Below are 27,734 nucleotides of genomic sequence, written 5' to 3'. Positions count from 1 at the left end.
GTGGACTTCAGACTTACTTTTCTTATATGGCCATACAAATAAATCTTAGGCTTTTATCCAATAGCCCCCTCTGCAGGACACAACTGAGGGAATGGCACCTTTTTACACAGCATTCTGGCTGGAGAACAGATCAGATAATTAAATTTTAAGGATTATATTCCTTGTTATTACAAGCTTCATTTGAGATCTCGGACAAGCCCCTCCTGTGGCCTCTCCATGGAAAAGAAGGGTATAGCATAGAACTTTACTTCAGGGAAATCTTCTGTGGGACTGTGCCTCTGTGGAAGTTTGTGTGTGCTCTCCAGCATCAGAGTACACACTGCCAGGTGGAAAATAACTCCAGTATTTTGCAGAGAAGGGCTATAGAACTCTACTTCCTACTACACAGGGATATGAAACATGATCTGACACTACAGCTTAGCTGATCGACATCGCTTTTTCCTCATTATCAGTGTGTCATCTCAAGTGTCTATTTGATGGTGAAAGTCTTGTGTATCAGTGACATATACCACAGTTCTCTCTTTGATACAATGGTGAAAAAGAATGACTCATTCTCTCCAGAACACACTAGGAAATCCGATGATTATTGTCTGCTGTATCATAATTTTTTTGTTATTCCACAATTATATTAAAATATAGGAATTACCTCCTAAAAGCTTATTTGTTCTTTCTTGATGTTTTCTTCTCCTAGAAATATCGTTATCAAGATGAGGATGCTCCACATGACCATACTTTGCCTCGTTTAACCCACGAAGTGAGAGGCCCAGAGCTTGTTCATGTGTCAGAGAAGAACTTGTCTCAAATAGAGAATGTCCATGGATACGTCTTACAGTCGCACATTTCTCCTTTGAAGGTAGGATCCATACAACTCATGCCTTTAATCCTCAAACATGAGAAAATGCATACCATGAAATACCTGAGAAACTTACTTTGTTGTACAAACAGACAAGCTGCTTTCTGAAATCTATCATTGCAGATTGATTTTCTTGTGATGGGTCTTTAAGGTTTTCTGTAATGGAACAGGTGATAGTTTAGTTGACAGAGCACTGTGTAGAGATGTGAGCTTTCTGCTTTGAGTGAGGCTTTTGCTTGAGTAAAAATAATTCCTGGCAAATTAGCCCGTTTTTCTGTACATTGTGAAAGGAATAATGCAGGTTCTCAGCCTCAATATCATGGTGATTTTGAAATGGCAGACTTTCCTTCCTGATGATCCTTGTTCAGAATTTTTTAAAGAAATACTGTAAATGTAACTAGGTTTTTACATCTCTCAGAAAGCTATATCAAATTCACAAGTTACGTCTGAAAAGGGAGCTCATTTGCCTCTATTCATATCCTTGCTGCTCAAGCACTTGCAGTTTTCTGTGGGTTTGATGCAATTCAGAGGGCTGTAGCGATATCTTTCTGTTAACTAAGGCAACTATTTATAAAATATAGAAGCTTTAGCTGTATGTAGGTCTAGTGTCCTCTGATATATCTTGTTGGGCAAAAATGTTTCTTTTCCTGATGAACCCATATAATCGCCTAAAAGGAATCCATTCCTGAAAATTTAAATTTGTTTTAATAAGAATGCAGTGGTTGGAAAATATTCCTAGAGCTTCTCTAGTGGAAGGAGCATAGATGCAGTGATTAGCATGATGGGTTTTCTATTTTAGTTTCTACTAAGACTGGGTAGGGGAGAAAAAAGAATAATATTCCTTACTAGAGGCAGTGATGTTCTGGGTAATAGTTTTATTCCAGCAATTATCTAAGCAGCAAACAAGGCAGATGGGCTTTGCTCCCCCTGGTGCTCAAAGCCTGTGAAATGGGCGCTGCTTGCCTAGCACAGTGTTTACAGTGTGGTTACAAGTGAAAGGAAGTGTTTATTATTAAAGATTGATGTGAGTATAGCTGGTGTTCATTGAGCCTTTGTGCAATAGCCATGCAAATTAATCTTTGTCCTCTGCTCTTGTTGGTCCTGTGTTTAGTTTGTATGATGTTTGTCTTTTCAGGTTTTAGCAATTTTCTGGGTGACTTACCTAACTTTTTCTGCAGAAGCCAACAGTACCAAGCAGTGATAGATCATCTTGTGCTGAGGCTATCACTTTAGTTATTTGGAAAGGATTACCTTCACGAGGCCTCTGTCTAGCATCAGGGAAAAATCACAGACCAAGCAATTTATGGCCTGGAAATGAAACAGCCCTGTTCCTCTAGGACTCCTTGAGTATTGTGATTACAGTGGTGCTTCTTGTTCATGAAGATCAAAACCAGACATTATTCTTCACATTTGGAGACTTTCAAGTAAGGCTACATAATCTAAGCTGAGGGCGTAGCAATGATGTCAAAAAGCTTGTTGTAAAATGAAGGGTATTCCCAGACATGCACAATGCCTTGAAACAGCTCCCTATCTTATTTGCTCTTGTAACAGGACAAAGTTGTTGTCTGCTTCTGTTTTCTGAAGTGATGGTAGAACAGGAGCTATATAGTATTTCCTCTTGGAAATCAATGTCTCCTCCAAGTTCTTCCTTCATCATGAGGATTTTTGTCTTTGACTCTGTCCCTTTCCCTTATTTCCTTCAGATTCACAGTGTCTTATATCTGCCTCTTAATAGTCTCTTGCCTGCCATTTAATCTAAATTTAGCTGTTTGTCTCTTTAAATGGCTTTGAAGTTCCTGCTTCCTTTCCCCTGCTGTCTATGTCCCATCTTTTAACCTTCACTAGAGAATTAGCTCAGGAGGCTGGAGGAATTCTTCTGCTAGAGCTCATGGCATTGTGTTGCCTTTCCTATCTGAAACACCTGCTTTGGATTCACTTTTACTGTTGGTAGTTGAATGAAATCCCTGTTTAGAAGATTTTGGTCACAGTAATTTCCACATAGTTGAGAAATAGCATTGTGAACACTCCAAAATCTAGTCAGAATCAGTTATTGTCTTGAATTAGAGACTTTCCAACCTACAGCCTGATATCATTAAGTATTCTGCCATCTTCTCAGCAGTATTGTGTGAACATGGCTGCAGTGAATAATGGTGAAAACAACTTCTCTGCCCATAGCACACCTTCCTAAGGAAATGTAAAATACTGGATTCTTAAAGATTAGCTGGAAAGTAATGTCTGCAATTTTACTGTTTCATGACACTGGCAATTTCAGCAGGATAATGCTGTCAGGAAACTTGACCAAGAGCTTTTGACTCATTCTGCCTCACTTTTCTGGTAAAGGTCAGAGCATTTAGTGCAAAGGGAAAATATTTGTACATGAAAGTCATCCATCTGCTTGTACCAAGTGCTGAGGAATGCATTTGGTGCAGTTTCTGATGCTGGGAGCGTGACTGTTAGAGTCTGTGAATGGTCAGACTGGAAAGTTCCCTTAACACCAAGCCAGGGATCACATCATATCCTGTGTGCCATTAGGACTGTCCAGCTGACCACTCACCCAGGCCAGCAAGCACATTGGCTGCCTGGTTTGGTGGGGTTAAGTCACTGCCTGGCTGCATTTTACTGCCTGAATTTCTCTGTAGGGACTGCAGCACCAGGCTGCACCTCTCCAGCAAGTTTTGAAGCAGTCTTTTGTGTTTAGTGGCTGCACGATGCCCTGATGACAAGATGATTACCCAATATCTGTTTTGAAATAATATCATTAAAAGAAAATGTTTGAGCATAAAAATAATGTAGTTAAAATGCTTTGGAACCAAAATGTTGTTCCAAGACCAAGCCACATGTCCATCCTAATCATATCACTTTTCCTAAGTGACTTGACTTTGGCAGAATAAAAGAGTTACTTACTCCCATAAATTTTTGTTCATTTGGAAAGAAATCTGCAAAGATCGTGCAGTTCTAAACTTCCCTTTGGGGTGGCTGATTCCAGCCCTCACAACTGAGCAGTGCTCACAGCCATCTGTGGAAGCCATAGGTGTTAGACCCTGTCTGTGCATCTGGCATCACCCTAGACTGCTTGCTGGCATCACCCTGTTCCCCTGCTCTCAGTGAACATCTCAGTTTGCATCCATAATCCACCCTGTCAGTTTGAGAACAGGCTTGCATCATTACAGAGGGAGGTTTTGTGGATGGCTGAAGTTCAAGCAGAGAAATCATGAGCCTGTCTATTCCCCTGTGTACATCTCCAGGTAAAACATTCCAGGGATTCTTGAAACATTTTCTGACGCTCACAATGGAAGCATTCAGACCATATTTTTATTAACACCCATGATTCTAAATGCCTGATATGGGCCACGTTTGCACAGAACAGATGCATCTGAAATTCTGAAGTATACAAATTCTTAAAGAATTTGGCAGTCATTTCATATTTCAGATCGTGTGGCTTGACGTAGTCCAGAAAGCTCCACCCTAGTGGAGCTCATTGTTATTAGATTATTAGATTGGGTATTGGGAAGAAATTCTTTACTGTGAGGGCAGTAGGCACTGACAGATGCACATTTTGCCTAGAGGAGCTGTGGATGGGGGCTTTGAGCAGCCTGGTCTGGTGGAAGGTGTCCCTGCCCATGGAAGGGGGCTGGAACTAGATGGCCTTTAATATGATCCCTTCCAACCCAACTATTCTATGATTCTATGATTTTTGATTACCTCAGGAAGTTGTTTTGGAAACCAAAACATAAAACTTATTTCCTTCAACACCCTTGCACTTGTTCACGTGATGAATAATAAGAAATGTGGTCCTCATACAGTCTGAAAATATCTTTGAGACACACAGATACTGATTATGATAAATATTGTTTACAATGTGAATAGATTTTCTGAATTTGAAGGTAGGCGTGATTTTCTTATCTTCCAAGTACCTAAAATCTAGAATGCACTAGCCAGATTACTCCCTTTCAGAAGATAATGAGCAAGAGCAGTTTTGCTGCAAACCAGACTTTCTATTATTTTCCATGTCTTTTTCACTTCTTCACCTTATTGTATTTTGCATTAACTTTGCTTTTCTACTTCCCTGTAGCATTTCATGTGTAGGCAGCTTAGTTCTGAAAAATACTTAATTTTAGAAAGTTTCAAACTCCTGATAAAGGTTGATCTGCTTATTAGTGTGCAAAAGATAAAATTTTCAACAGCTTAAGCAACTTTGAATGTCAAACACTGAGGTTGTAAAGAAAGTTTTCAGTTACGTGGATGTATTAACATTTGGGAAAATGCTAGCATTGCAGAAGTTTTGTTAGAGTTGCCATATTAAGATAATAAATGTTCTTTTCAACTTATGGAGGTGATGGAATTGCCTTTTAATAATCTCTTAAAGGAAAAAGTCTGTAGTGCAATGGAAGGGGAATTTAAAATAATCTTCTTGCACTTCCCCTGGTTTGACACGAGATGGTGTAGTAAGCTCAGAATTCTTTGGTCTGCATCTGTAAAGCTTCATAATAAACTGCTGAGAATTTTCTTAGATGCCTTAAAAAGAACTAATTCAGTAAAAAGTACCTTGTGAATCCCTGGTGTTTTGGGAAATCTGAATTCAACACAGATTTCAAAATCAGAGGCACAAGTTCTGTCTCTAAATTAAATATGTGCCTCTTCCCCTACCTCCCAGGAATAGAGCTAATCAGTGTTCATTAAATGAATGATAACTCTGGCTCCTAAATGAGCCTTTCTAGTATTATTGTGATGTTGGATTTATTTTTGTTTTTCTGTATACTCCACTTTGTTAAGATAAGCTGAAAAGTAAAAATCCTTGTAAGGAGCTCACATCCCCTTGGTTGTCTGAACATTTTAAACGTCAGGCTATTCCAGCTATCTCCATTTCCTAATTTAATACCAGGTTCAACTGTAAGCATCAGTGGAAGTCAAGCAAAAACAAGTAACCAGGTAAATAACTATCCTAAGCTAAGTTACTTTCAAACAAGAATTATAATTAATGATCATCTTCAATTACCTCATCTTTCATAGCCTCATCTTCTGGAAGGGGTCACACTGGCTATTACTCCTTTTATTTCTGTCCCAGGATGTTGTCCTGCAGCTCAGCTGGGTTGCTGACAGCTTGCAGAAAGTCAGGCTTGATGGAATGACTTTCCAGTGGAGAGAGGAGAAAAACCATCTCCACATGGAACCAATGGGAATGGGCTCAGCAGTCTACAAAGTTAAGGTTATCCACGAATTGGCATTTGTACAAATTGCTTTGCAGAAGGAGGGCTGTGTCTCCCAATGCCAGAGCACAGAGATTTTTTTTTTAATTTTTTTTTTTATGGCAGGAAGCCCTGTCTTACCCATTACTTGAGTCATAGAATCACCGAATCGTTTAGGCTGGAAAAGACCTCTGAGATCATCAAGTCTAGTCTCTGACAGATCACCACCTTGTCAACTAGACCATGGTGCTAAGGTCAAGTCCAGTCATTTCTTGAACAGCTCCAGGGATGGTGACTCTACCACTTCCCTGGGAAGTTCCTTCCAATGTTTAACAACCCTTTCATGAAGAAGTTCATCCTAATATCCAGCCTGAATCTCCTGTGCTACAGGTTCAGTTGCCTGGGAGAAGAGGCCAACCAGCACCTCACTTTGGCCTCCTTTCAAGTGGTGTAGAGAGTGATGAGGTCCCTCCTGATCCCCGTTTTCTCCAGGCTAAGCACCCCCAGCTCCCTCACCTGTTCCTTATCAGGCTTGTGCTCCCGACCCTTCCCCAGCTCCATTTCCCTTCTCTGGATATGCTCCAGCCCTTCAATGTCCTTCTTGCAGTGAGGGGCCCAGAAATGATCACAGGATTTGAGGTGAGGCCTCACCAGGGCCAAGTACAGGGGACAATCCCTGCCCTGCTCCTGCTGGCCACACCAGTGCTGATCCAGGCCAGGATGCCACTGGCCTTCTTGGCCACCTAGGCACTGCTGGATCAGGTTCAGCAGCCACTGACCAACACCCCAGGGCCTTTTCCAAAGGGCAGCTTTCCAGCCTTTCTTCCCCCAGTCTGTAGCTCTGCCGGATTGTTGTATCCCAAGGGCAGGACCTTATAAAACTTTATGCTGTTGGTCTCAGCCCATCAATCCAGCCTGACCAATTTCCCCTTGGAATCTTCCTACCCTCCAGGAAATCAATACTCTCACCCGCATTGGTGTCATCTGCAAATTTACACTTGGTCCCCTCATCCAGATCATCAGTAAAGGTATTAAACAGGACTGGACCCGATGCAGAGCCCTTCACACCACAAGTGACCAGAAGATTCTTTGAGACTCTCTGTATGTAGTGTGGGAAGGATGTTTTGTTTCTGCTCCAAGGCAGATCTCTCTCTTTCCCAAGTTTTATCTCCTAGTGAGTGTGTAGTATCCCTTGAATGTCCATCATTCTTCTTTTCATCCTCCTTAGTGCAAGAAGGTCATTCCTGTGAAGGGTCTGGAATCTGTCACTTGCCCCTTCCTGTCTGTAATGAAACAGCTCTTCCCCACCTCTGAAGCTTTCCCTGTCCAGGTGTGAGTCAGACCTCACTACAAGTGGTTGCTGTGCTTATCCGACAAATTAACAAAGATGGGGAAAGAGGCTCTGAGGATAAGCCTGGATGATTAATGATTCTGTGAAAAATGTATTAGCCTGAGCTTCCTGGAAACTGTCATAAAGAGTAATTTTTGTGTCTAAAAATGTAAATTAGGCAAGAGCTATTTATTTCGTGAATTAACATTGACTTCAATAAAAATTGAGTTCTGAAGACAATTTGGATAAATAAGGTCAAAATATTATATAGCTTCTTTTTTTTTTTTTTTTTTTTTTTTTTTTTTTTTTTTTTTTTCTTCCCAGATCTAACAGTCTCATTTCACAATTCAACAAACTTTAGGACTATTTTTTTGATAGTGGACTTCATATAAATACCAAAGTCATGCCCTGGTCATGGGTACTGTGAAAATAACCAAGTCCAAGACTCTCCTGATGTTGCAGTGGGTCGTGTGACCTGTAAATAAACTTGAGATGTTGTTGCCCAGAGCTGGAAAACAGTATAAGGAAATCCACTCCACAGACCTGTGTAGCTGTATTGCAACACAGAGTCACAGAATGGTTTGGGTTGAAAGGGACCTTACAGATGATTTAGTTCCAACCCCCTGCCTTAGGCAGAGACACCTTCCACTAGACCAGGTTTGAGCAATTGCAAGGAAGTCCTCTGCCCAGGCAATGTAAATACCCCCAGCTTCCAGGGAGCCAGGTTTGCACAGAGAAAGCTGGTGGCTACAGCTTTCAGCATTACTGTGCCTGATAGTCCTGGTAAATATAGCTCCTGGTGTTTTGCGGGGATAATCTGTCTGGGGCAAGAAACCACATTTATTTTTCCAGAGCTGCTGAGATCCCTTAATTTCTCTTACTGGGGAAGAACCCTATGATAGAGATGAAGTTCAAATAGGGAAGAAAAAAAAAAAATGGTTGAGTTTACTTTAATATCTGTGGCTGAGGTGTGACAAAGAGTTGAGGCAGTGTCACAGCACAGGCTGTTCTTCCTGAGCAAAGATGCTGCATTTCAGAGGCTCTTTAAAAGCTGTGGATGACTGAGAGGGGATGAGGCTTTGTTACATGTCAGGAACAGCAGTCTGAAGTTTTCTCTTGCAGTTACAAAATTAATTGGGGTTATATAGAGGACATATTAATGTATGCATGAATATATTAACGAGCCATCTAAAATTTAATCTTGCATCCTTTTCTTTGCTTACACTGACTGCATTTCATAAGTATAGCTAATCTGCATGAAGCATATTTTATCCCCAGGATGGCTGAGCCCAGTAGCAATGATCTTATAAGAATACTTTTGATCACTGCCCTGGTAGCTTCCTAGCTTTTGTGTTTTGGAGTTGGTTTTGTTTTGTCCTTTTCCCCCCCCGTCTCTCCTTTTCAGTATGCAGTCACTGGCAAAGCCCCATGCTGCAGTCAGTCCGTCCGTGGATTCCACTGAATATTCAGTAGGTTGCTTCATTAAGACACAACACTTGTTACATGTTTAATCATGTACTGCTTTTCTCTTATCTCCTACTGTAACAGCAGATAAGCATATATCATACATCTTTATCTGTAATCTATATTTTTTAATATAAAAATGCAATCGGATTAGAAAGAGACAAAGAAAGCTCACAAATGTGCCTATGCCTGTTCCTGCTCTTGAGGAAGTGGCAAAAGTAGCTCTGAATTTTGATTCTATTTCATTATATTTCAAGGCAAAATAAGAAGCTTATAGATTAGCATTTTGAGTAATATTTTGTGTCTCATTTTCACGTAGGTAGGAATGTCTTTCATTTCTGAGTCCTTGTCTTACTCTAAAAAAATTCCTGAAATGGTACAAAAACTGAGTGTAACAATGAAGAACGGTTATTAGTGAAGAACATTTTTTTGGTTTTGTCATCACAAAACCCATTGTTGTGCGTGCTTGATGTTTTGCCTTGCCTTTCTGATTGATGGCTTTCCACATGATTTATGTAGCTGCAGACAGTATCTTGTTATCTTTCTAGCTTCTGACAGAATAAAAAAGAAACCAAATAAAATTGCTTCTGTCAGTGGGTGATTTAATTAGAGAAATCTCAGCAACTTAAAGTAAACCTCAGGCATTGCAATCCTTTATTTTTTGGCAAAATAAATGTTGTCCTCTGATGGACACAAGCAGAGCAAGTTCTGACAGTATCTACTAGTGCACTATATGTTGTTAGACTTTCCTGAAGGACGAAGACAGGAATTTTCAAAGGAATTTGAAAATATTTTCAGGCTATGGACCCTGTTTACTTTATATGGGCCTCCTAGGTATTGAAGGTCTTTTCAAATGTTAATCTGAATTGCTGTTTCAGGAGATAGTCTGTGTTCTTGATCTGCTGGGTGCTTTATCCATTAGTATTAATTAGCTGATTTATCTTTTATTCTTTTTGAACAGCAGTTTTCTTTTTAACAATAGTCTTGTTCCTGAGCCTTTTTTTTGGGGGGGAGGGGTGAAGCCTGATGTATTGCAGCTATTGTCTCTCACATATAATCAAGTAAATTCCAAGAATCCTTTTCTCTCACTGTCTTTCTCTAATGCTTTGCGCAGTACTAGATAGTCCTTGCTTCCCAGTAATTTTCTGAGTTGTTTTTCCCTTGATGTGTTGGCCATGTGAAATACTTACAGAGTATAAAAAAATAATGAGAGATGGACTGTTATACAGAGCGTTTTGGGTTTTTTCCCCCCCCACACCTAAAATAGATGAAATATATGCAATAAATCCATGGGATAACTACTAGATGCTATGAACATAGGACTTTTATCTTCTGGCATTTCTTTTCTCTGAGTCTAGAAGTACTAGAATATATGTAAAGTATCTGTAATGATGTTTGCCACCTATGTTCCATAGTGTCTTGTGACCTACTGCTGAAAAGTGCAATAAACCATCTTGGTGTTATTAGTCAGACTGTAACAGGAGGGATTTTTCTCAGATATGTCAGACAGGTTTAACACCAGTTGTTTCCCTAAGCTCGGTAGCTGAAGTGCCCTTCTGTCAGACTTTGGCTACTGCTGACACTTGGGAATTTATTCTACAATTTAAATGAAGCACCAAAGTTCCAGGATACTTTTTCACTGAGGAATATACTGATAATTCACTCAGTGGAAGATACATGTGTTTATACATCTGATGATGTGACACATCAAAAATATTCTGGCTTTTGTCAGTACCAGGTGTAAAAGAAAGCAGAAGTTTGCAGTTCCAGGAGCTCTGGATAGACGCAGCCTCCAGGATGAAGAGAACAGAATCTCTTTAGTCAAACCTTATGAAAGAGTATCTTGGCAGCCTGACCAAGAAGTGCTTTAGCTATTTCCAAAAGTTTTAAATTCCTATTTCTCATAGCTCTTATTTAATTTTGCTGTAGTTTTGTGGACTATGGAGCTGTGAAAAAACCAGAATTTTGACATTTAAAAGAAAAATCTTTCTGAACTGACTGTTACTTTCCAACTCTTCAAGAATCTAGTCTAAATAAGAGTTTCTGAGGTTGTTATTATGTGACATCTTCACAACCTTATTATTGTATGACATCTCTCTGCCTATGGTGGGGAACCTGGAACTTAATGATCTTTAATGTCCATTACAACCCAAACCATACTGTGGTTCTGTGATTCTTTGATCTTGGTATCAGTGGCTAACTGAGACTTCTCAAAAGAGAAGATCTCTCTCAAAAATATTTTTAAATGGGAAATGCCTTTTGCCATTTGGTTCCCTTCAATCCGTTTCAGAAGATCATGTTACTTGCTTTTTAATAGTCTTTTAAAATTGCTACTGAAGCTGATGCAATTGAGAATAATGTCAAAAAAGTAGTCAGCAGTCTTGATGACTCAGGTGGCTTTTTTAAGATCTGTATTATTTACTAACTTGATTTTTCACAGTGTTGTCTTTCCTTTTGCATGACATTGTTTCTTTTTTCCATACTTAATCAGTGTTCCTTTTCCCTGTTCCTTTTTCTGACTTACCTTCAGGATCCATTCCTGTATTTCTCCTCCTCCTCTTACCTTTTTCTTATTTCCATTCCTACATATACACATGGATCTTATTAATCTTTCAAACCACGCATGAAGTACAAATTTGTACCAAATTTGTGAAAGTGTAATGATTGATGCCCTCCTCTACAAGACAACTGCACTCTTATTGATCATTTTGCTTCTTGGCTGCTTTAGAGGGCAGGAGCACAGCACTGCCTGTCTCCTCTTTGTTGCACATAGACTTTAAGAACAGGTTTCCTTTTTTTCCTTGATCCTGAAAGGTGGGTTCTCTTTCCCCTGAACAAAAGCAATGTGAAATACAGTAGAATATTATTAAGTCTAGTGGATCTCAGTTGCCCACTGAAATGGCAGCACTCTGGGCAGCTTTTATTCTATTAATACTTACAGAAGCTATGAGCCAAAGAAACTGCAATCAATATTTTAACTAACAAACTCATGAACACCAAATTGCATCTAACTTCCAAATATGAGCAGAATGAGACTTTTACATAGATAGAGGCTAGAAGTCAACCTTTTAGATTAAAGTGTTTTCTGTAAAAAATGACCACATTCATTCTCCAAGAAAGTGGACAGAGCTGATTTTTTCAAAGCCTTCCTCCCACTACAGTTTTAATATGCACCTGCCTGAATTTTTTGCTTCCCCCCAAAAAAAAAGATCATTAAACCTGATAATAGACTTAATAAAATTCTTATAATTGATTGCATGATATTGAAAAAGCTCAAAAGAGTAATGGTGTTTTTACAGCAAATAAACAAATTCTTACTTTGAAGTCTAAGTCACAAATTGTGCCTTTGATCAAGTGGATGAGCAAATGCCAAGCAGGGAAGTAGAATTTCAGTGATGAGAGTATAAAGAGTTATATTAATTACTGGGAATTAGCCAAAATAGCACTAAATTAACAACTTTACACTTTGGGAGTGTTAAAGTCCAGTTTCTGAAGACCACACCTGGAGATGGTTTCACATTGAAATTGATGTTGTTTCCTCTTTGGGAATTCTGAGCCAGTTTGTTTCTTTCACCGTTTTGCAATAAATCTAGAGATTGAGCAGATCTGAACTGAATTAGAGATTTCAGCTGAAACTGGATTATTTTCCTTATTGCTATCTTCATAATTTTACTTCTGTTTAGAAAAGGCATTATTTTTTTGTATTCTGGAGATGTTGATATCTACTTAAGGCAAATGTGAATGGGAACAGTAAAGTGAACCCAAGGGTATTTCCATACTACCTGTACTTCACTAATACCTGTAAGGTTAGGGAATGTCTGAAAATTGGCTTAGGTTAAAATACCTAAGACAGATTTCAGTTTCTGAATGTGCTGTTTACCTACTCTCTCCTAAAGACACTGGGCTTAGGGAATTTTAATCCTGTCTCTATTTTGGAGTTCAAAGTAGGCCACAAGTACTACTAAACCATTGTATCTCAAAGACTTTTTTTTTTTTTTTAAATCTGTCAAAAAAGGCAACAATCAGCCAGCCAGAGTATCACATTAGTATTTATCACAGAATCATAGATATTCTGTGTTGGGAGGAACCCACCAGGACCATCAAGTCCAACTTCTGGCCCTGCACAGGACAACCCCTAGAAATCACACCATGTGCCTGAGAGCATTGTCCAAGCACATCTTGAACTCTGCAAAACTTGGTGCTGCAACCATTTCCTCAGGGAACCTGTTCTAGTGATGTTTCTAATCAGAGGAAAAGCAGTCTTGAGCAAAGCCATAGAGCACCAATACATCAGTCTATCATAGCTACTAGAGACGTGGAGTGTTTGAATTATTTTGAAAAACACAGTTTCCTTCTCCTGTGTACTGGGAATTTCCACACCTTTGCCTTTGTGTGTGCCTTTGTTTAGGGGCTGTACCTTCCTCATTTGAAGACTCTAGCATCAAACTCTTCTTACAATGTAGCATGCAGAGAAGCTGGATAGGTATTTCCTAATGTCTGGATATTAGAAAAAAATTGTCTCTGAAAGGGTGGTCAAGGATTGGAAGAGGCTGCCTGGGGAAGCATTGGAATTGCTATCCTTGGAAGTGTTTAAAAAAAACATGTAGCTGTAGCTGTGGTACAAAGGGACATGGTCTACTGGTGGACCTGATGGTGTCTGGGTTAATGGTTAGACTTGATCTCAGAGATCTTTTCCAACCTTAATGGCTCTGTGTTGCCCTGAATAGGTTTATCTTTCAGAATGGCTTAGAAACCCTCTGTACTCAACTGGATGATAAGAGCCTTTGGAAACACAGATCTCTGGCTTTCCACCTTTCATATACTGACTTTATCACCAACCTTTTTTTCTCATACTTTCTTTTCTCATCCAGCTGAAGCAGGATGACTCAGCAGCTGACTTCTATGCCAGGTCATTATCTCAAACCAAAGGGGATCTGAGCCAGCTTGGAGCCACACGAAATGCAGCAGGGTAGAGAAACAGGCTGAGGAAAATACAATTTGGGTTTTGTCCCATTGCTCTTTTTCTCTCACTGTCCCTGCAAATTTTTTTTCTTTTCTTTCTTGCTTCCAGTACAAGGCTTTGTGAGAAAACGTATTTTGCAAATAATATGAATGTGAGGAACTGTGACAAAGGAATCTGGCAGTCAGTGGCTGAAATACACATAGGCATGTGCAGCTGGGGAGAAAGAGGCACAAACTGTTAATATATTTGAAAAGATTTTAGAGCCTACATTTTGCTACCTTGCAGCCTGATTTGACTTTGTGATTATTCAACTGCTCATACCCAGAAAACTGACATGTCTGCAATGTTGTTTAAAAATACTTCTTTTGACAGTATTCACTAGGGTGAATATGGTAATAGTAAGGGTAAATATTCAGGCTGAACACTAGAGATTCTGCTGTAAACCTGCATGCATATAGATCATCTCACATTTACTGGTTTTTAAGTCAGTTATAGCTATCTTAATACAGGTAATTCTGGCAATTGAACCCAGGTTTTATTCCAGTTATTCAATTAAGCTGAAATTGCTTGTAATGTAGTACCATAATTGTAGGAGAGGCATCGTTGCAAGATGGTAAGTAGGTGAGATACTAATTAAATTCTTCTGAACTTTAATAATTTAATATTCAAAGGAGCTGCTCATTGCATTGCCTCTGGGGATTACAGGAGAAGAAAACGGAACAAAAATACCAGCCCCAAAATGATTTTTGCTGGACGACTCTGACTGAAATTTTGGGTTTGTTAGTATTGCTCCACCATTCTGGATACCAACACAGTGGGTCATATCCATCTGTGGGTGAACACTCTGCAGACTTCAGTTAGTTCATGTGTGGGTGGATAAGTACAAAATTTTCCCAAACACTGTGAAACCCAGGGGTGACGGTGCTGTTTATATATAATCTTGAAAAGCTGGATTCTTTTATATTCAGGCTTTTGGGAAAAGTAGGTTTCAGCCTAATTTAGGCAGGAATACATCTCCCTTTGATTTTCAAAGAACTGTAAGTCACAAACTCTTTTAAATTCCTTTTGAGAATCTCATCTGATAATAAAATGAGAGGTGTGGGAGAGGATGAAATTCATCCATTCTGTAGCATCATGCTGTAACATATCTCAGATTGTCTTATCTTTGCTACATCAAGATTTTTGAACAGGTTAGTGCAGTCCTTCCAGCTCCTGAATACATCAAAGCAGATGTGCCACTGCCCTTCTCATTATAGCTCTTAGTAATGATCTAAGCTAGACTGGTCTGGAGATTCCTCCCTAGATGCATATTCTTTCCAAGCCTCTTAATTCAATCTGAATGATGATGATTATAATTTAGGTTACAGTATTGCCCAGGGGCTCTGATAGCAGTACAGGGCCCCATTGTCCTAAGCTTCGTGTGGACAAGGAAAAGCTTTAATGTTTGATACCACAGCTGCCCAGGCTAAATCCAATGCAAATGAGCAAAAATTAATAGGAATTCCTGCATATATTCAAATCTTATCTAATAATCTCTCTATTACAATGAAATTATATCTACTTTTAAACTAGTGCATAATTCCTTTGCAATTTCTTTAGCTAGAGATATTTTATATCTCAAGGCTGAATTGTAGACCACTGCTATCTTGTTGCATTTATTGGCTTTTTCCCGTTAGCACTGCAGGAATGCTTTGCATTTCACTGTGTGAGAAACACATGGACAAGTGTACACATTTTGGGGAAAAAAACAAACAGCCTTGGTGTTAAAGAAAAATGGTTCTGAGAATAGAGTCAGTAAGAATCTGCCATGATTGCACAATGTAGAAATTAGCCCACTCCAGCTAGCATATCACCATTTGCTTACTGTGTTAATCAATTAATGTCCTTGATTTATTTCTACACGTGTTGTGAACTGAGTTGATGAGCGTTACTATACTTCCAATTAGATGGGTTTTTCAACACAATTTTCATAATAATGGTTAGTGTAAATGAGTTTTCTTAGTTATGGTAGGGTAAGTGCCTTATTAAAAGGCTTGAGACATAATATAACAAGTTTTGGCACATCCTTGTGAGGACCCTTTGTTTTTGGGGACACCCATCTCCACCTCTCTCCTCACAAGCCCTTTCTGTTGCACTGCTGGGTGTGATATTGAAGAGCTATGATGGGTGGACTCTCAAATACAAATTCTCTATAATTTTATTGGAGTATTGTAATATTATTTGGTAATGGGCTTAGTACTATGATGCTCTATACCTTCTAAAAGTGCTGGTGGAGAGCATCGTGGTGTACTATAATTCTGTTCTCTGGCAATGTCTCGGGGGCTACAGTGGCATTTGAGCAGGTGATAAGACCTAATCAGGAAGAAATAAGCTGACAATTTCATGTGCAAACAGAAGAACCATCGAGGCAACGCTTTATGGAAAGTCAAGATGCTGATTTGTAAAAAGTCCTTATACTCTGGAAATGCTTTCTCTTCTCCCAGAACTGCCTGTTTTCTTGAGCTAGCAGTGTCTTTCCCAGCTCCCCTTTCCCTATAAGACATGTGGTCTGAATGACTGCTTTGACATCTCTGTGACTGTGGGGAGGAGATTCATTTGCTGAGGGGCACAGTGGCTACCCAAGGCAGCTGCATCTCCAGCAGTCTGGGGCAAGAATAATCACCTGAGGAAAAATTAAAAAGATGGAGAAGACAAGAAATAATGGTTTTAACACTTTTAGTCCCATCCCAAACTTAGCCTTTCTGTGTACTGCATCTACCCTGCAGCTCCCACTTCACAATCTTCTGGCAAACAAAGATGGAGAAAGTGGTCAGGGCATTGGACAAGGGTGTTTTGCATTGCTAATGTTGCTCAAAGACTAATTAGTGTAGGGGCAGTGCTAGATCCTGGGCATTCCTACTCCAGTGCCATTTTTTTCTGAACTGTTAAGGCCACAGAGTAGGAATCTACCACCCACTTGTCCTCATCATTTATGTTACATCTGTGCCCACCATTCTTTTGCAGATTTGGGATAGTTGCAGGAGCAGTTGTAACCACTTTCCTCAGAGCTCCCAAAACTGTATATGTGCTTCAGGGACAAAACCTGATCTTAGGAGAAAAGAACTGTGTCTGCTTGGTACAGTCTGTTTTCCAGAGATATGAGTAAATAGGTAGTTGGGATAATTTTACTCAAGATTTTAATGAGCTGGTGGTGGTATTGTATATTTGCAAAAGAAAAAAAGTAGACTAAAATGTTGCTCTCTTACAAATAGTATTAATGAAGTGGAATTAGATGGCTGGTGGGTAGTTAATGAAAATGTGCAGCGCCACAGCTGTTCCATTTAGAGAACTGGATGACAGGAAATATTTATCTGTCTTTTCAGAAACTCTAGGGATGATCTTGGGAATCACACTTCAGAAAATCTGTGCCAGGTACTTCTAATGAGATAAACATAATGGGATTGTAACAAACAGGAATAGTTTTCTAAAGGAAAAATTGATTTCTTTTAGCTTAATGGAATCTCTGAGAGCGTCAGTAAATTAGTAGTAAGTGGAAAAGAGGTTCAAGTAAGTTATTTAGTAGTAAGTGGAAAAGAGGTTCAAGTAAGTTATTTGTACTTACTAAATAACTTTCACAAAGTCCCGTCCCTCTAACATGCTATGGAAAGAAAATACTTCTGAAAATAAAATGCCAGGGAAAGTTAGAGTGCCAGTAATCACAACAGCTGAGAGAAAGGAATGGATCACCTGCAGAATGGCAGAAGGCTTATGGTTAAGGTTGTCCCAAGACAGCCTGGACCAGGGAAAGTCTATGCACATTTGGAAATCTTTCCTAGACAGTGCTGTAGAAGTATAAATGTGATTATTAGCTGGACCAACACAGGGCAGTTTGCAGATGGGATACCATTGTTTTGGGCAGTGAAAAGAAGATAAAGCTGTATAACATTTCAGATGAATTAAATAGAACTAGAAGACTAGGCTGATGATAAAATGCAATTTTGTAAAATATACATATCTACAATGGAGAGGGAAATATAAATGACTCATAAATACTTAACTGATTGAATGTTCTAAGAATGACTTACAGCTTTGTAGCCAAATCTTTAAGTGACTGATTTCACTAAGCAGAATTCTTACAAATGAATGGCAAAATTCAAGAGCTGAAATATTGAAAACATTTTCATGACATAAGAAGCTCTGTTGCATAAAGCTTTTAGAAATTAAAAAGAAAAAAGGGAACACAGATTGCAATGGGAAAAGAAAAATGTCTTATAAACAAAATACTCTGTTAGGCCATGATGATAATTTTTACCCCCTTTGATTTTCTTCCTATTTTTTCATTTTCAAACAATTCTGAAAGGGGTCAGTAGCTGGAGAGAAAGTCCTATGACTTCCAAATAAAGAGATATAAAATTGAGAAAAAATACAGAATCAACTCATCTGGTATAAATACCAGTAAATCCAAACTGATTAAGTATTATGATTAAGAGATGAGGGAGCGAGAGAGAAAGAGCAAATGTAGAATTTTGCTGCAGCATAAACTTCTTTTAGAACCAACACCTTACTAGCTGTCAGGGTTTAACAAAGCATCTCAGAGCCATAGGAGGGAAGGTCTTGTTTATTCTGCTGCTCATGGGTCTATTTCTTTCAAATCTGGGAATATTCATGGGCAAACATGAAAAATCAGGACCTTTTAAACAGAAGATTAAAAAGCCAGAACATATGGATCGCATGGCACTGTGCAGATGGATAGGAAATTATAAATTCTCAGTTAAGCTGTGGGGCACAATGCCTGTTGCTGCCCCATAGATCTCACCCTGATAAAACAGGTCAGTGTTTAGAAGAACATAATAACCTCTCATACATAACCTCTACAAGGCTGAACAGATTGGATGCTCCAGAAATCTGCTAGCTCAAGGGTAATTTCTGGAACCTGCAAAAGAGGAAAAAAAACCCAGCTGCAATGTTTGAAATTCCTTCCTAAGAGGTGAACTAACACTCTCTGAGTTATTACAAAATAATAAATACTTTCTTTTATTTCTTTTATTTTTCATTCCTGGACTCAAAGGTCTTATGGCAGCTGAAACTGCCAGAATAAGTTACATTGTAAAAAGATTCCACTGCTATTTTATGATATGTTTTTATTCCGGAGATGCATGCTCATTGGACACATAATCAAAATAAAGTGATATGGTGCGTATCACTTGAAACTTCACTTGTGAATTTTATGATGTATTTTTATCATGCTCTATTTTCATCACACTCTTAACTTTAACATTTTTCTAAAAAATAGATGATTGCATTTGGAGAAAGACTTGCATTTGGAACATTTCTGTTACCTTTCTGCATCATTGACTGATGAGATCAGGTATTGAGAGAAACAAAACATTTTAGAGAAATTAGTCTGGTTTTCTAGTAATTTCATTTGCAAAAGCTGTTGATAATCTCTGTTCCAAGTTAAGTCTAAACTTCAGAACCCCAAGTAAATGAAGGACAAATTTTTGTGTGTCACCTTAGGGACTGCACAAATCAATGCACAACTTCACTTGCTCCTAAGTTACTGCTGAAGACCAAATTAAACAGTAAGGTTTTTCCTGGTTTAGTCTCAGGAAAGGCAACCAAAAAAAAAAACTGATCCTACAAGATGATAGTACTTTCTTTTGGGTTTTGCTGCACAGTTTGATGCCTGTTTTGGGAGGAGACTGTTGAAATTAGTAAACATTTAGTGGTCTTTCTGAAATGTTTAGGAATTGTATAATGTTTAAATACGGGGAAGAACTGATTTCTTTTTCTCTATTTTAATTGACATGGCTGTAACAAAACTATTCTTTTCAGCGCAAAAAATAGAAAATCAGAGGTGCATATTTATTGTCAGAAATGGTAGTTAAAACTCAGAATCTAAACATGGAGTGTTTAGCATGAGTACAGATGGTGATGTTTTGAATAGCAAATTTGCCACAAAGAGCTATTTCAGTCATACCTTAAAAGTTTCAAATGGAAGTCAACAAATAATATCATCTGACTGAAGAAGAAAAAAGATCACAAATTACAGTGTTTTGTATTGACATTTTTAGTGTACAATTTGTTTCAAAAAAGTAAAAAAAAAATATTTAATAGCTGCAAAATAATTTTGGACTCATAATTTTAAACTGGAACTCCAAAATGGAACAAAATATCCAAAAGTAAATGTAGGAAAAGAAGTAATGTTCCATCTTCCAGACAAAAACTTCCGTATTGCATTGAATATAATATTTCAGGTCTAGCTGACCTGATTTCTGTCTTTGTTCTGTTATTGAGTGAATAATCTATTATTTGCACAGTTTATGGGGAATATAAGACAAAATATGCACGGACTTTCTCGGAACATATGCTGAAGCCCTTTTAGTTTTGTATCTTTCTTTTGATTTATGAAGATAAAGAATAAAATTTACCTTCACACCTTAACTGCAGACAATTTACACATGGAGGGCTGTGAATTCTAGAACAGGAAATTCTTTCAGGGTCTGCAATGAATCATCTATGTCTGACTTGGGCAAAATACGAGGTTTTACCACATAAATACTGCATTCCCATTGTGCTCTTGGCAGAATGCGTTGGGTTATTTGATAAGTGTTTATGAGAGACCCCCTGCAAGAAAAACATAATACTTACTGTTCTTTTTGCTGTGTTTAAACTTGGGTTTGGAAATGCTTAGTGTTTCCCATCTATGGGGATTTTTGGGGATAAGTCGGCATGTGTCCTTCCAGGACCATAGTCTGAGGGATGAAGATAATATTGCTTGGAAGGGAGAGGTGCCATTTCTGTCTTTCTGCAAGTTCAGGGTGAGTGGAACAAGTCTCTTGCCTTCAATACACACAGAAATAATTATCTATAATATATCCAATTAACTGTTTATTTTGGAGTGTAGTTATATATATATATATAAAGCTTTAAATTTTTATGTCTCAAATTTTCAATCTTTCAGTTGTGCAGCGGAGGTGTGTGGTGTGCTGCCAGCCAGCTCTGAGGTCAGGGTGATGTGCATTCAGGCAGTGGGGAAGCTCTGTAAAAGTCCCTAATGGTTATCACATATGGTGTACTCCACTGTAGCTGGAATCGAAATCCTGGAATTACCAATTCATGGTTCTGTGCAGCTCTGCTGTGCTGCAGGCACAGTGGTTGCAGTCCAGCCCTTGCTACCCCCACTCACCCCTCAGCAAATGAGGGAAAAAATGAAGTTTGATCAGCTCCAAAAGGCTTTCTCAGGTCCTGTCTTCTATCAACAGTTCTACCTACGGCACTGTAGATATTAAGACTTCCTATATTTAGAGTCAAAGGAAATGACAAAACTTCTATTTTTACAATTATAACATACTGTGTAGTTAATTAGAGAGGATGCAGAGATGATTTTCTGACAAGTGCCTTACAAAATGTCATTCATAAACTATTTGCCTGAGTCATTTTTTATAGACTTTACCTTTCTAAATAGCTTGTTTGGTTTGTTTGTTTGTTTGCTTGTTTTTCAATCCCATGTATATGATAATAGTTATGCATTCCTGATCTTCATGACTTTTTGAATGAATGGCAGTAAGGGAAAAATCGAGAATCAGACAGGCAAAATATAAATCTTGTCAAGTGTAAGCAAGTCATTTTAAAATATGGGAAAAAAAAAGTTCAAATAACAAGTGATGAAAGCAGCAACCCCCAAAGCATTTAATATTATACTTTGTTGTAACTGTGTGCATCCATGGCTGTCATGGGGCATATCTATATTTTGGCAGAAGTCCTGATTAAGTCAATGGGGATTTCAGCCTAAAAGCCATGTTATTGCTCATTACTTGGAATATTGTCAAAATTGCATAAACAGTGTTCCTTTTTAATTAGGCACCTGGTATGAAATAGAGTTTCAAAGGGAATTGTACTGATGTGTTTTAGATGAAAAAGCATTTATTGCACAGCAATACATTTTCTTTAGCTGCCTTTCATTTTGTATAGATAAGAGGCAAAAAAGGTTTAAAATTGGGTTGTCCTGATGGAAAAGCTATGGAGGATTACACTTAGGGGTCTTTTTTAAGATTTATTGTATATGAATGATTTGGAGAAAGTATGAAGCACTTAAAAGTGTTTCAGCTGGGACTTCTTAAGCATTATTCTCAAGTGTGCAGTACATGACATTGCATATGCCTTCTAATGTTTCCTAATTTTCATATATGGCAATTTGATTCCCATCTTTCAGACAGAAATCCCTTCATCAGTTCAAAGCTTTCTATCTTTGCAAATTTCCTTAGGAAGACTGAAGACCTGTTGACAGTTGTATTTATATATGTGTGAATCTGTGTGTATATGCATTACATAACATGTTTGCAAAGTTAGAAATCTTATTAAAAAAATAATCATAAAATCATAGAATCATTTGGGGTGGATGAGACTTTTAAGATCAGCAAGTCCAACCATAAACCTAAGACTGGGACTATATATGTTTCTTAGCTGCAGCCTTTTAATATAATACATTTTTCTCCTCATGGAAATGCAGTATGTGCTTCTTTTAGCTAAAACAGTCAAGTTTCTTCAGAGGGATGTTTAAAAAAACATATTTTAACACAGAAAATGGGTAACACAAGATGCAGAGTGGGGAAAAATCTATTAAAAAATAAATTCACAGAAGATATAAATAAAGAGATCCTGGAACAAATGAGGAATTTATAACAAACACCGGAGAGAGGATGAGTAAATTGTTGTGAAAATGAAAGAAGAGATGAGGCAAACAAATGAGAAAACCAGACAGAATAAAAAAGTTTTATTGTAACAATTTCATGCTACTGGTTTTAGTTCGGTCCTTCTTTACTCTTTCAATCAAACCCCTTTGTCTTAATAGTTGAACTCGCTGAATTTAGAGGTCTTTTTTCAATCTTAATGATTCTAAGATCTGGTACAGTTCTGATTTCATGACCTAAATTGGGAAAAGTGTAACTTTTGAAAAAGCATCTTAAATAGTATGATGCAAAATCTTCCAGCTGAAACACAGCCTCAGTTTTCCTTTCATTTGGGATGAAATGGTGTTTCATGCAGTAGAATCATGAGGTCAGGCTCATCAGTGAGTTAGACTCATGTGTGCCACTGTAGAATTAGAGCTTCTGGTTTCAGGTGGTAACAAGGGAGGATCATGCCTTTATTTCCACAAACAATATTAATTGATTATTAAATATCCAAAAAGTTAGGACCTGTCATATCCCTGAATGTTGTGTTGTGTTGTTACCATCAAGAAATTGCATAGATTCCAGGATGTGGTGAAAAACTGCATGGTTTGCTCTCTGTATCATCTTTCAAGGAATATCCTTCTTCAATTTCATACCTGAAACCTTCTTATTCAACCAGTAGAATCCCAAAGGTCTTGTGCAGGCATTTATTTGAAACTTACACTGATCCTTAGACTCCTTCATCTATGATGGATTTTTGTGATAAATCTTTCATAGGCGTTAGTCCCTGTTTTATTTTTGCAGATTGAGTATTCTAGGTTAAATTTATTGAAGAAATCAAAGTCAACAAGAGATGTTCTAGATTACATGGACAAATTAGTGTGAAGAGCAGTCACCATATTAGAAGTATGAGTTCAAGTAATAATAAATATATTGAATAACTAAATTGATTTGTTGTGTATCATATCTCCTTAGTGTACTATAACTATAGCTTTTCCAAGAAATTCACCAGAATTAACACTCTAACAGAGTATGTCCAGAAGAGTTTAGTTTCTCACTGTAGAAGTGAATTAGATTAAACCAGAAGGAAAGTACTCTCATAAATGCTAAGTTAGCTATATCTAGATGCATAAATTTATGGACATTTAATGGGACCATAAAACAGAATTTAAATTTCCTGGCTAACTACTGTTGGTGATTAAAATTAATATGTTATATATTAGCTAAGCACAACACTTGATATTAAGAATATTTCAGAAATAAATTTCAAAGTTAGTTGATCTCACCACACTTTTCTGTAGTAGCTAAGTCTAATTGGATCACTCTGCTGGAGGATAGGAGAATAGGAAATAGGAGTCTGGAACCAACATAGAGACCTTAAGTGGTTGCTTAATGCTCATGGTGGAAACAGGATAAAGAGCAGAGCTGCAAAAGGTTTCAACCACGCCCTGGCAGGCTGTTGCACTTTATACAGGGGGCCAGACAAAAAGTGCCCAGATTTGAAAGTAGCACCATACAGAAGTTATCCTCCACCACAATCCTGTTAGAATAACAACTGTAACTTTTGATTTGGGTAAATCCATTCTCCCCCTTTGAGAGCAGAGTGAGAGTTGAGCACATTAAAAAGCTCATTGATTAGATGTCTCTGAGACACACACTGCTGGGTGATATATAAACCTCAGTGAAAGATTTCTCTCTATTGGAACATCTCAGTTTAAAAAATGGTACTTCTAATAGGGATGTTTATTATGAAAAGCATATTCACAATTCTAGTGTTGTATGTTGTAAATTAAGTATTAAACCCAAACTGGTTTTTTAGCCCTGTCTGTTTCCCCTGTGAAAGAACTATTGATGCAGCATATCCAGATTAGGATTGATTAACAATTCTGTGAATTTTGCCTAGCAGCTATAATCATTGGTTGCCATAGCAACTTGGTAGATTAAATCATAAGCTAAAAATCCAGGGGGTTCAATTAAAAATTCTTGTTGAAATTCAAATTCTTTTGAGGTTGAAATGACCAATGATTCAATACACGCTTGAGAATTCTCAGGGTTTTCTCTTTTCTCTTCAGTGTAATTTATTAGAAATTAAATATAAATCTAATATATTATTTGAGAAATGTTTGCCTATTCGTATTTATTACTGGTGCTGTGAACTAGGAATAACGAAGCTTTGGGGTTTTGTTACTTAGCAAAGCACAGGCTAAACTTTATCTTACTCAAGGAATAATCTGAGAATAATATTCTCTAGGCTATTTTTCTTGTAGTTGATACTGGGCAGAATTTATGCTAGCGTTGGTCCTATACATAATTTAAGGAGCAGGGAAGGAGTTTAATTCTGCAATGTGCTCCTAAAGGACTTTGGTTTGTTGAATGCTGAAAATGCCCAATGTCCAGTGTATGGCTGCAGAGTAGGACCAGGATTTTCTGTTCTTCCTGCTCCAGTTTAGATGTTTTCTGTATTTTTTGGGTAAACCTGGCCTATTCACCTTCTTTTGACCATCCTGATCTTTCTGCTACTGATTTCTTATAACTATGCTATCTTTTACCTCTTGTAGCTGTTTTCCTATCACCCATGTGACCCTGATGATTTGAGTAGATGCACTTTTCACACAATGCTCTTGAGGGAAGCCTCATTTGGAAAGGATGAGAAAATTGGGGTTTTCAGCCTGGAGAAGAAAAGTCTCCAGGGTGACCTTACTGGAGTCTTTCAGTACCTGAAGGGAGCCTACAAAAAAGCTAGAAAACAATCTTTTACACAGGCACATAGTGATAGACAAAGGCCTGTGACTTTAAACTGAAAGAAAGTAAGTTTAGATTAGCTATTCACCAGAAATTCTTTACTGTGACGGTGGTGAGGCACTGGCACAGGCTGCCCAGAGAAGGTGTGGACATCCCATCCCTGTCAGTGCTCAAGGCCAGGCTGGATGAGACTTTAAGCAACATGGTCTAGTGGAAGGTGTCCCTGGCTATGGCAGCAGGGTTGCAAAAAGATGATCTTTAAGGTCTTTCCAACCTAAATCAGTCTAGGCTTCTATGATTTATTGTCTGTCAGTCTTTTCCAGAAAAGTCCTTGTCATCCAGGTATTCTGATATGGTGTCAAGAACATAAACCGCAAACACCATGTTGATGCTAACTCCTTGGACAACTCTTTTGTTCTCCCCCTTGCACAAAAGGAGCTAGAAATTAATACATTACTGCTTTCTATCTTCACTTGTCCTAATGAAAAGTTTTTTTCTCTACTTATCTTCCTTTGCTTTGTTCTGAGTCTCAGCAAGGACAGATTCTGTGTTCAGCCACTAAATATATTCCACCATGCCCAAGGGTATTTAGAATCCATTTTAGGCAACATTTTGTATTTTTTTACTTCCATCTTCCTTGAAGAGTTGCCACCTCTTTTTCCTCTATAGAGTCTATAGAGCTGAGGAAAAAGAGGTGGCAACTAAACTTTGTCTTGTGGACAAAGAAGAAAGAATGAAGAGAAAAGAAGGTGCTTCTTTTAAAAGAACTACTTAAGCAACATAAATAAACAGAAATATGTAGGGTTAGAGAAACATGAATGTTCCTGCAATGTTCCAGACACAGAGAGAAAACCAGTGTTGACCATTCGGTGTGGTAACAGAAGGCAACCCCTTCATTCGCTGTTTAAGTTCTTCTGTTACGTTCTGGATTTTGGTGCATATCCTACATGTTAGCAAATCTACAGGGAAGATACTCAGCAGCTATTCTGTAGTTATATCTCAATTGTGCTGAATAGTAGTGGATTTCATAGATAAAAATGATAGTAATCAGATAAAGGAAAGTTGATATAAAATTTAATATATTGTCTAGATAAGCGACCAACGCTTGACAGCTGAATATAAAGACAAATCTGAACTCCTTTAGGCCCTCCGTCAGCAAGAAATCTCTGCAGTTATATTTTATTGTAAAAATTATCCCTTGAAACCCTTTTAATAGTTCCAGCAGTTAAACAAATCATGTTAAATTACAGAGTAGGCCTAAAGCATGATCCTAGAAGCCTCCAAATTCTGAATCTAGTTTAGAACATAAAAGTGTAGCTCTGGGAGAAAAAAAAAAAAGGGTAAAGTATAGGAATTAAAGCATGGTAAGATAAAAAAGAAGCTTGTGACTAGAAGATAGTTCTTTCACATGTGCTAAGTAATCCTCTCAATTATTTTTTTTCATGCTAAAACCTCTTTATATGTTTTGGCTGCGTGAGAGGAACTTTTTGATCGTTAAAAGCTAATTAGTGAGGTTCAGTAAAAATAAAACTTCTGCAACCTCTTTCTCTGGAAAGTACTTCCTGGCTTTTCAGTGTCACTTTTATAATCAACATGTCCTTGCAATTTGAGAAACTCATTATTTTTATGTTATTTAATGTTGATGATGGGTTTTGCAATTCCAGAACAGGAATCTTGTGCAGAAGTGTCCCCAATAGGTGCAATGAAACCTGGCTTTGCTAAGCTTTTCTGCTGGTGTTGGTGAGAAATCTGTTCTGTTGCTGTGTTATTTACAGAGCTGTTCTGCAGTTCTGCACCATTCTGAAATGACATTCTTTTGTTTTAAAATCTTAATTCTGGAATCACAAGTGTAAAACTCATGCTAGCTTCATCTGTGCTCTACATTTCTTTCTTAATTTCAATTAGTAATTTAAAATTAATCAACTGGGAGTCGTCCAGAGGGAAATTTTTGTGATGAATGAATGTGTCTCTCTTGGTTTATTTATCCTAAAATAAGAAAGGCTAAGGGGAAAAGGGACAGGAGATTATTTAGAAATAATTTTGTATATATTCTCGGACATTTAAACAAATTACTATGCATTTATGCATTCTGTCTTTTAAATGTAATTAATACTATGAAGTTTTACCTTTCTTTAATTCTGTTGACCCATAAAGCATTTCAATCTGCACACTTTCAAAGACTCAGTAAGGATCAGCACTAGCACTGTCTTCTGATTTGATGAAACAAAGGCACAGAGTGGGGAAGGGAACAGCTCAGAGCTGCACAATTTCACGGCTGAGCCAGCAGATCAGCCCAGTTCCCTAAGTCTCTTTCATGCCTTAGCAATTCTGTCCCCTCACTAATAAGCAGTATTGTGCATAATAGATCTTTTTGTTCCAAACTAAACTGTTTGCAACACATCAGAGATGCTTTAATAGGACAGCAGGATTTCTGACATGATGGATGAGTGCTGAAGGAGCTGTATTACCAGATGTTGGTGGGAGCTCATCTGTCCTAGCAATAGGGATCACATATTGTCAGAGAGCCTGGTTCAGAACTTTG

The 27,734-nt window shown here is 38.0% G+C and overlaps 1 protein-coding gene across 12 annotated transcripts in view; it reads left to right on the top strand.

Annotated features, from left to right (window-relative positions):
- DLG2 (discs large MAGUK scaffold protein 2) overlaps positions 1 to 27,734 on the top strand; it is a 983,561-nt gene that overhangs the window by 456,181 nt on the left and 499,646 nt on the right. For all 12 annotated transcript variants that reach the window (XM_054269787.1, XM_054269774.1, XM_054269773.1 and 9 more), the window contains one exon: positions 692 to 853. In XM_054269787.1, the coding sequence (XP_054125762.1) occupies positions 692 to 853 (162 nt within the window). The remainder of the gene's footprint in view (positions 1 to 691; positions 854 to 27,734) is intronic.

The sequence above is a fragment of the Melozone crissalis genome, unplaced genomic scaffold (genome assembly GCF_028551555.1).
Source record: "Melozone crissalis strain CALT ecotype California unplaced genomic scaffold, PUWL_Pcris_2 ptg000008l_1, whole genome shotgun sequence".
Taxonomy (NCBI): Eukaryota; Metazoa; Chordata; class Aves; order Passeriformes; family Passerellidae; genus Melozone; species Melozone crissalis.
Note: the sequence above shows the minus strand (reverse complement) of the source record. Positions and strands in the feature narration are given on the sequence as shown.